The sequence below is a fragment of the Eutrigla gurnardus genome (assembly GCF_963514095.1).
Source record: "Eutrigla gurnardus genome assembly, chromosome: 9".
NCBI lineage: Eukaryota > Metazoa > Chordata > Actinopteri > Perciformes > Triglidae > Eutrigla > Eutrigla gurnardus.
This window is the reverse complement of record NC_139923.1, coordinates 25956936-25967270: the sequence shown is the minus strand read 5'-3', so window position 1 is coordinate 25967270 and position 10335 is coordinate 25956936. Positions and strand designations below refer to the sequence as shown.

Below are 10335 nucleotides of genomic sequence, written 5' to 3'. Positions count from 1 at the left end.
AAGGCCGGAACGTTCTGGTCTTCCTCAGACAATTAGGATAATCAATAAGACTAAATGACGATGCCCACAGGCCGCCCGCTCTCTAACGTTGTCTCACAAATCGCTTGATTCCTGCGTGGAAGCTCGGATCCCTAGTACGGGACGCTTTGACGGAGAGGAGGAGCACCGGAAGTTATGAAAGGAAAGAAGGAAGAAGCATGTAGCGGGTGACAGACACCAGGTAGAGGGCAGCAGGACGGAGGAAATCAGGAAGCACAACGGAACAAAGGTGCCAGACGTGTCTGTTCGCCTCACTATATTACATTCAGCAAAACCCCGACCCTCATTCACTCTCAGCAACAGTACTTTATTGGAGCTGTCATATCAAGACAGACATGTTGTGTTGATTCTGTGCGCTGGTAAGGAAGGATAAACACAGGCTGGATAACTGACAGCTCCACTGCAGTTAAGAAGTGTTAGAGATTTCATGCTGGGACACCTGAGATTTCCATTTGGTATTTAAAGGAGCTGCATGTGTGTGTGTTTAGAGTACATTCAAGTTATTATTTTTGACTTAAACATGTTGATTCATTGACTGAACATTGAATACATGATTTAATTTGTAAGCATCCGGTAAGGACGTGAAATCATTACCTCGCTGTTATAACTGCAAACTCATCCGTCCATCGATCTGTGTTGTATAGGCGGGGTTGGAGTTCAAAACCACACTCACACACAAAAAATCTTTACTTTACTCCTTCTGTTACCTTTCACTATAAAAGCCCAATGCATATATGCTGTATCACTTCAGAGCTAACTCAATAAAATATGTATTAAATATGTATTTGTTACAAAAATGTATTGTCAGTATTTGTGATGGATGGTCCACTAGCTGACGTTGATCAGGCATGTTTTAATTGTGTGACAGCAAGGATGTAATTTAATGACTTAAATATTTCAACTTGAGTGAGAACTTTGTTTTATTTGTGCTTGGTGTGAAAACAGCAAAAGCATGCTCTGGCTGTTTGCTGGGTCGCAGATCAAAGGGCCAAAACACACTGACAGATAAATATTCATACCTATGGGTAATAAAGATCCAAATCCAAATGGTCTAACTTGCATTTCTTTAGTGCTTTGGCTGGAACTCACATCCACACGGACACAAGGAAAACAAAAACCAGGCAGAAAGGCCTACTGAGACACCACGCATAGAAACTGTAGGAACCCAAAGTGACACCTGATCCGGTGGGTTGCAGTTCACTTTCTGAGAAACTTTCATTTTACTAAATTACCAACTTCACTAATCACTATGGGGCACACTGTGTTTCTCTGTTAAATGTGTTATTACAGAATCCCAAAAGCATCTACTGTACTCTCCAGCTGTTCGTGATACAAAACACATCAACGTCACATTAAGAGGGGCTGACAGCTGTCCGTCAAACCCTCAGACTTCAGTCACCACCTGCGATCGGCCTGCCACAGGATTTAATAGAGCCCTAGTTAACTTTGGGACATTGGGAGAATTGCAATTTGAAACCTCCGTGAGACGAAGGGGGAAGAGTTGGAGCCAGCTGATGGCTTGTCATTAGCCAATCAAACCAGACGACACTGACACTATTTCTAAAGAAAGTTCAATCCTAAACTTTCCACAAAGATGACTGACACAGTTAAATCATTTGAATGTGTTTTTGCAAAATTAAATTCCAGTCTTGCCTCCTACGCCCATTACAGTTCACAGCTCAGGGATCATAAGGGCTGACTCACTGCCTCCATCCATGCTGGTAAAACAAGCTTATACGAGCACTGGTCGACAAGAAGGGGATGTGTTTGATGAGTGTAATGGACTTTAGGTACAAAAGGCAAAGCCTCCAGAACAGCTCGAGGCAGTGAGGTGATTTTGGCTTCGTTGTCACAGTCTGTAATGCAGGATTTGTTGGGCACACTGGTCCAAACAGACTGTATACAACCAAAACACAAAGGTACGGCTGGAAAATAAGGTCCAAGAGAAAGGGTTACTTTTCCACGAAGAGTAAGCTGGTCTATGTTTTCTAGTCTTTCTCGACCACTTGCCTTAACCTTGAAGAGCACCTGCTCTTTCACAAACATTTGAACTACTTTAAACTACTACTACTACTACTACTACTACTTTAACTTTGGAATGTATTGGGTTTCTCCTTGAGATATCTTTTCATTTTACCTGAGCTATGATAGAGGTATCCTCCTGAATACCTGAGCAGCATAAAAAGTGACTGGAAGTGGTATGTACTAAGGGAAACAATTAAGTCAATCAGTTCATCGCATGCTCCAGCTGCTGTGTGTGTGTTGTTGTGTTGTGTTTATGGACAGGGAGATCCCCTTGTAGCGAAACAATTCCACAGCTAGCAGGAGGTGTGACATAAAGAACAAGGTTCTCAACCTCCCCCTGTCCCGCAGCCAACCGACCCCCCCCCCCCCCCCCAACACACACACACACACACACATACACACACACACACGCACACACACACGCACACACACACACGCACTACTCAAATGTGTGTGTGCTCACACACAGTTATAGATGTCAAACCGTACCCCCTTTGCAATCTCACCTCTTCCCTGCTTATCTCACAGAGAGAAGGCGGGAGCATGAAAAATGAATGGCTGCCATATGGAAATGGTAGGTTGCGTGAGAAGAGGGAAAGCTATTGGTGTGGAAAATCAATTTTGCCAAGTTGCCGACATATAACCTCTATTGGGTAAAATAGCCCACATTAGCCTGTCTTCTCATGCAAAGCTGCTGTGGAGGTAGGCGGAGAAGGATGGAGGGACGAGAGGTCGATGGAGGGAATTTGTGACCGGGAAGTGGAGAGTAGAATAGGTTGGAAAAGGGGGAACTGTTAAGGGGCTACAGATAGGGAGGGAAAGTAATAATTCATGTCATGTGTGCACTATGAGTCCAATTCCTCACATGAATATATGGAGATAATTTGTGGCCCCTATGGACCCAACGAATCTGCTGACTCTTGTTCCTTCACCAGGGGAGACGTCTGCGCAACCCCCTGTGGACTACCGTTGTCCCCCCAAAATATATATATATATATATATATATATATATATATATATATATATACCCCCTAATTGTTTGACACACTCACACACTCACTGTCCTTCACTACGGAGCTGGTATCCCCCGGCCATCGAGTTGCTTCACAGGGGCCGTGCTGAGCTGTAGCCCTGCTCTCCGGGGTACAATTATCTATGATGTGCGAGGCTCAGTATGGAATACCGCTTTATGTTTTGCCTCTGCGTGCGTTGAGAGATGCGGTTGATCTCGTAGTGCCCAGTTTTATCTCGAACAAAGCTGCTCCGCACATAGAAATAGATCAGAGCGTTGTGATAACAGGCGAAGAGAAATGGAGAATGGAGGTCTGGAATATACATGGTTGTCGGTTGCCCTTCTAAGATGACTCAGGTGATGTGATTTACCTTCTTCTCACCATAGAAAAGTAAACAATGCAGTGTTTTCAAGAGGCATTTAACAGAAGAGCTGTCGGAGGACGTCTGTGCGTCAACAGGGGTCAAGCTGGACGGGTAAAATCCTTCAACACTGACAAAACAATCCCAGGGTCTGAACCTGAGAATCTGGCATGACGATATCTGAAAACAGGAAACAAAAACTGAGATTCGGCGTCCACTGGGAGTCCGAATGGCTGCAGGGCTGTTAAAACTATAATGGCAAAGAATGAATTTGGGTGTCAAACAGTGATGTTATAGACTAATACAACTATATGTTCTCTTGTCAGACTGTAATGAGGTAGCTAAACTGAGAATAAGGGGGCTGTCTCCGTTTGGGACCTTTTTTTTCGTCCACTAACACACTGTTTTCTACTCGTCTTAAAGTAAATGACAAATAGACCTGCATTTATATGGCGCTTTTCTAGCTAACTAGCTACTCAAGGCGCTTCACATACTACATTCAGTCACTTTTACCTGTTCACACACACATTCATACACTGATGGCACAGCATTGGGGGTTCAGTATCTTGCCCAAGGACACTTCGGCATGCAGACTGGAGGAGCCGGGATTACGGACCACAGCCGCCCCAAAGGCGCGTTAAAGGTGCTGAGATTTGAAATACAGAGCATTTCTATGGCCTCCACACAGCTTTCAACGTGGCGACGGCTGAGCCGGTGGCTCGCAGCTAACAGTGTCCTTACTTGTCACCTTTCCAAACAGCTGACCACCAGGGGTGAAGTGCTGTTTGTTTAAGTACTGAAGCTCACCTAGTCTCATTTGGGAGTTTATGTAACCACGGTTACGAGAGGCAGCACATTGACATACATTAATCAAACTGCCCACACGATCAAAGGGAAGATGGATTTATGAAAGGAGCATTTCAAGTTGTATCCTTTAAACACATTGCAGTGCAAATGTCATGTGTACATATTAGAATTATTGATAAAAGTGTGAAAATTAGCAAATCCTGTATTTTTCCATTGTAAACTACGTGATTGAAAACCACACTGTCTTGGTGTGAAGGTTTGTGGTGATGTGTGTTCATCTCATGACATGTTCATGACATTGATGCTATTAGATAGAGAAGAAAGACGTCACCCACAATGATTCATAGCTATTTACCGACTGTGTGGGTTAAAATGCACACAAACTCTAACTCCACTTACAGGCATTTATCCGTTTACTGTTGGGAGATCAGATAAAAACAGAAACCATGCTACACTCAACATAAACATTGTGATTCAAACCCACATTCATTATTCATCCTATTTTTTAACACATTACTTTATTAGAATATGATACAAACATAAACAACTTGTTTTTTTGTATGTGCTTTGTGTTTGCTTCAACTTTTGTTATGGCCTTTGAATGATATTAGAATATTGTACATATATATTTCACAAAGAGCGGGAAAAAGTAACTTGGCAAGAGACACACACACACTCACACTCACACACACACACACACACACACACACACACACACACACACACACAAACGAATGTGTGTAGAAAAGAACGAATAACAAAGAGTCACAGAGAACCATTTTTCAATTGAATGGTAATACAATATTCAACCATATCTAAAATGAATAAATATGATTTACTGTGTTCTTGAGAACACATCATGAAAGCCAATCACGTGATTCGATGCCAGTGGGGAGATATGCCTCTGATTTCACCCTCCTGCAGTGCCTTTCCTGAAGCAGCGCACCACTCGGATATTTAAGCCTAGAATAACGTATGGAAATCTATTCATGTGTGCATGATATTCAGAGCGCATGGATCTGACCAGCACCACGTTCCTCAATAATGATCGCTCCGAGGTGTAAAAAGTCATCCCTTTTATAACCTATTTACGTGCATCTTTGAAAGCAGCGCATTCAGATTTCTTTGGCTGGTGTGTGGCAAATTGCAATTGGTTTACCGTCAACATGGCATTAAGGAAATAATAGTATATACTGTATATACACACACACATCCTGCCACATTGTTTAACTCTTGTGTAGAGTCTAAAGACAACTGCTTGGCCTCTTCATTTCATGCACACATGCAGAGTTTGTGTTAATGGAAGCAAGATATCTCAACAAACCTCAACTCTAACAGTCAACCTCATCATCACTCACTTCATTTTAGGGACATTTTGTCAAGGATTGTATATCCCCCCCCAAAAAGGTTTATGCCGAACTGAAAAAACACCTTCACCAGCAAGTTTATGCTCTTGGCAAGAAACATGGTCTCCCCTTGTACTTGGCAAAACCCAATCATCATGTGGATTTTGACATTAAATTAAAGAAAGTCCACACTGTGTGCCTGCTGCTTCCAGTATATATATATATATATATATATATATATATATATATACAGTATATATATATATACACAGTATGCATGAGGTGACTCACAGATTGGACGTCTTCCATACCTTAAGCACCCTGAGAACTAAAAAGTTTATTTCCTTCAGTCAGGCGACAAAGTCCCAGTTGATGATATTTACAGGCAAAGCCACAACCATGTACTTCTACTTCAGTCATTAGAGGCTTTCTCTGACACGGCTCTTCAGATTTATAACAGGTGACAGGTGACAGCTTCAGATCTCATTATCGTGACATGGAAGAAAAACACGCTGCTTCACTGACTTTTAGAATTGGCTTGTTTTGCAGATTCCCAAATTCAGAAGTGAGCCGAGTAAAAGCTCCACTCAGGAGGGAAAAGAAAACCTGCAGCAGTATGTGAAATTGGATAACTTAATTTGACAGGCTGATTGTAAAGTATTAATCGACGCCTCCGTTTCTTACACTTACACTTTTATTTTCTTCCTTCCTTCCAGTTCATTGCCATAAAACATAATGAAGACTTAAACTAGAAGAGGGAAATTATTTGAAAGGGTATGACGCAAGTGAGCAGTGCAGGTGACACTGAAGTCTATGTTCCATGAATGGAAGAAGTAAGAAAAAAGCCCACTTGTCATTGTAAGTGGCCATTTATTTAAGCTTTTAAGATCTCATTATCATCACAGAAGAATGATGCTTCCAAAAAACATCATCAAATATGGAGCAACTTTATATATATATATATATATATATATATATATATATATATATATATATATATATATATATATATATATCAAGTGAGCACACTCCTTTTTAAAGTTAAGAAATGATCAACTCATTCAACAAAGCAAAAGCCTCTCTCTTCAGTGAGCAAAACCATTAGAACATTGCTGTTATTCACATCCACACTAATAACAACTATCTGCTTTGTTTGGTGCTCGACAGAATCTCTTAGATCTTTATTCTACAGGATTACTATTCAGGTATTATACTCTAAAGGGTAGGAGACTCCCATTAGAATACTAACTATGATCATCATCCGGGCCTCACTTGTCTCTCCTGCTAAAAGTCTCATTTATTAAATTCACATACTCCTTGTTGTCACTGTGTGTAATGCTGCTGCTACAGTTTAATTTCCCAGCTTGGGATCAATAAAGTCTGTCTGTCCGTCTATCTTCTTTCTTTATATATTGTCTATGCATCATAGGGGACTTGAATAATAGAAATGTGTCTTAAACATTAGATAAACACACGTTAAATGTGTGTTATACGGTACTATTTAAACAAGGATATTTGATTATTATACTTTAATTATAGGTGTTTTGTGTTGGCGATAAAAAGGTTACTGTAATTACAAGAGAACAGAATATGGCTATGGTCATTACACTGTTTAAATCGGATAAGGTGACTTTTTGTGGAACAGCAGAGGGACATAATTCAAATCCTAGGTGAGGTATCGCTGTGCTTCCATGAGTGACACTCCCCGAGATCTGGGACAGCAAGTCACTCACTGTCATACTGAGATAAAGAGTCAAATATCGTCTGCAAAGATTAGTCCTCGACGGTTATGCGTTAGGCCACAGCAGCAGCCAGAAGTGCAGGTTGTCAGGTTGCCAGGTTGCAGGCGCTGACCTACTGCATAAGTAGCGGAGGCAGCGGGAGTCCCACTTAAGAACTTTTTGACTGAGTGACATAACTGACAAATGGCTGTAAGATAATGGAATTTGACTGCAGCTCTGACTGTGCTGTGGTGAATGAAAGGGGCATTAACAACTGTGATGGAAATGTTTTCTATATAACTCTGACATCATATAAACTCTCTGCTAACTTCAGATTTAAAATGTGTTTAGTGAGTTTGCATCTCATCAGGATAAAGAGACACAAACTCAACAGAAATCAGCTAAATCTCATTCAGGTAAACGGATTATAAGATTGTCAGAATACATATGGGATATAATAGGAGAGAATGTTTCCTATGTCTGAAATGTATTTCTGTTTTTTAACACTGGATCAATAAAATAAAAGATAATTAAGTGGAGATTAAGGACGCTGTGATGCATCTGGTTCCATAACAATAGTTATGACTTTAGGGATTCACTTGCTTGTTTGATGTGAAATCATAAACACAGAATTTCTGTTGTCTTTTCAGATTCTTATATTCTTCTAGCTGCCCTCACAATATTTACATTCCCCCTGTGACATTTTCTATGGAGCTGTGTGACATATGAGGGACAACATAAGGAAGACAATGAAAAAAACATTTTCTTAAGCTTTAAATAATGCACATATGAAATCCTTGGTTTTCTCCCTCCGAGCTGAACGTTTTTGTTTTCTTGTCATGAAATAGTTCCAGGTTACGACTTTGATACTGTTGCATGTTTCTTACCCTGCCAATGATCCTGGGGAAGCGGGCTCTCTGGTTCTCGGTTACAATCATAGGAGGGACCAGCAGGGATCTCTTAGATCTGAACTGCAACGTCTGGCCAACACCCACAAGTTCCTAAAAAACAGAAGAGAAACCAGATTGTGAAACTTTGAAATAACAATCCTTCACATTTTGATGTCTTGCCAGGCCACATGAAGCGTAGAGCGCTCCCCCGAGTGTAGACATCAACCCTACCATCTTGTTAGGCATTACCCTCAACCACACACACACACACACACACACACACACACACACACACACACACACACACACAGTATGCATTCAGCAAGTGACGCTATTGGAGCGTCCTAATTTGGCAGAGCGGCAGGTAGTAAATAACAAGGAATATAAAGATACAACTTCATCTATTCAGCTGATATGTTAAATAAGGACATGGGAAAGATGAAAAAGCCTTAAAGCAAGAGCAGCCCAGATAAAAAAGAGATGGTAAAACTGGAGAAATGAGAAATGACAAGGTTTTGGCAGAGCGATTGTGTTATTCGTGCAGAAGGAGCCAATCTGAAATGTTATTTTTTGCTCTTGAGAGCACAATGGCGTAATCTAATTCCATCTTCCACCCTCCTGCTGTTGTCAACAAAGACGTGGTTGTTTCTGTATAATATAGGGAGACGTTTCCCCATCTCTCCTCCACTTTCAGATCGCTGACAAAATTAGGACTTGTCTCCTTGGACGCTGATGAAAATGATGTCTGTCACTGACGCTATGAGCTGTTATGGTCCCGCTTACATGGAGGTGATGACCTGCAGGGAAGGGCAGGCTGACAACTGTCTGCACACCTGGACTCGGGCCAGGGACACCACACAACAAATGCTCTGCCATACCCGCCCAAATGTGTCCACAAAATATCCTTACGCTTTCGTAGATGCATGTCTAACAATTAATAACAGAAATAAATCATTACATTGGACATACTAATCTGTGTGACATCATTTATTTCTATTTTCTGCACATAAATTTCAGTGTATTTGGTTTGTTTGCCTCGGTTTGGCTGTTTATTTCTTCCACAGCCTACTGCTGAATGGAGATTCAATAAAAGCTGCCCAAGCATTGCGGCACCGTTTGAGCGATGCATCTAGATCTCCCAAAAAATAATCAAAAGTCGGGTCAGAAGAAAAGCCATTACCTGCATAAAGAGCTAATCTGCCTCCAGCTGCTCAAAAAGAAGGCAACCGAAGCAAAAAGCAGAAAGGTCACACCGACTCCGGGACTCTTTTCTGATAGTTTTCATAGTTTAAGCATCCGTTTGTCAACTAAAGTGTCTCTTACAAAGACGGCCGTCACTCTACAAGGGTGGAGCGAGTAAAAAAATACATCATAGCAAGTAACTTCCACAATGTCGGTGCTGGTAAGTCAAGTCGTATACACTGTAGGAGTTTACCTCTGGTTTTACTAAATTATTTTAATATCATCACACAGTTAAAAGGAAGACGTACCGTTTTTACTCCAATAAAACATCTCCATTAAAAGTAAATGTCTGATTTCTATAAGACTATAAATGCATCTGTGTGATGCCTCCTTCCTTTCCCAGATTTGGAGGATCCAGCATATCCCAAGATGCATTGCATTGAATGAACATGAATTGAATTACATTTTGACGCCAATAAAACATCTACTAGTAAATGTCTCATTTCAAAGACTATAAATGCAGCCGAGTGATGCCTCCTTCTTTTCCCGGATTCGGAGGATCCAACTGATGGATCCCAAGATTCATTGCACCAGTGAATTGGCCCACAGTCTCCTTCTTTCACTTGCAAACAGGGACGCACATCCTGTGTTGTGTCTTGGCATTCTGAACTCCCGTCCAAACTCGCATCCACTTCCTATTGCAGTTTGCAGGCTATTTAAATTGGCTACTTAGTTTGTCAGCGAAAGCTTAGGCGAGTTTCAAAATGTAGTTAATATCATTTCAGTGTGTTGAGATGATAAACTGGACCTCACCATTCATCCCTCCTGCCAACAGCACACTGTGCCACTGACTTGCAAGCTACAGTTCCCTGTCAGTTTGTTTACTTCGCCTCTCTTTTCCCTGCCAGAGCTCAGACATTGAAATGATCCTCTAGAGGCTCTGCTGAAAAA

At 41.3% G+C, this 10335-nt stretch overlaps 2 protein-coding genes across 2 annotated transcripts in view; one reads left to right on the top strand and one right to left on the bottom strand.

Annotated features, from left to right (window-relative positions):
• Positions 1 to 10335, bottom strand: part of cdh13 (cadherin 13, H-cadherin (heart)) — a 291682-nt gene that overhangs the window by 164971 nt on the left and 116376 nt on the right. The window contains exon 4 of the mRNA XM_084018321.1: positions 8200 to 8313. Coding sequence (XP_083874447.1) covers positions 8200 to 8313 — 114 coding nt within the window. The remainder of the gene's footprint in view (positions 1 to 8199; positions 8314 to 10335) is intronic.
• Positions 1 to 10335, top strand: part of hsbp1b (heat shock factor binding protein 1b) — a 341874-nt gene that overhangs the window by 250154 nt on the left and 81385 nt on the right. The window lies entirely within an intron of this gene.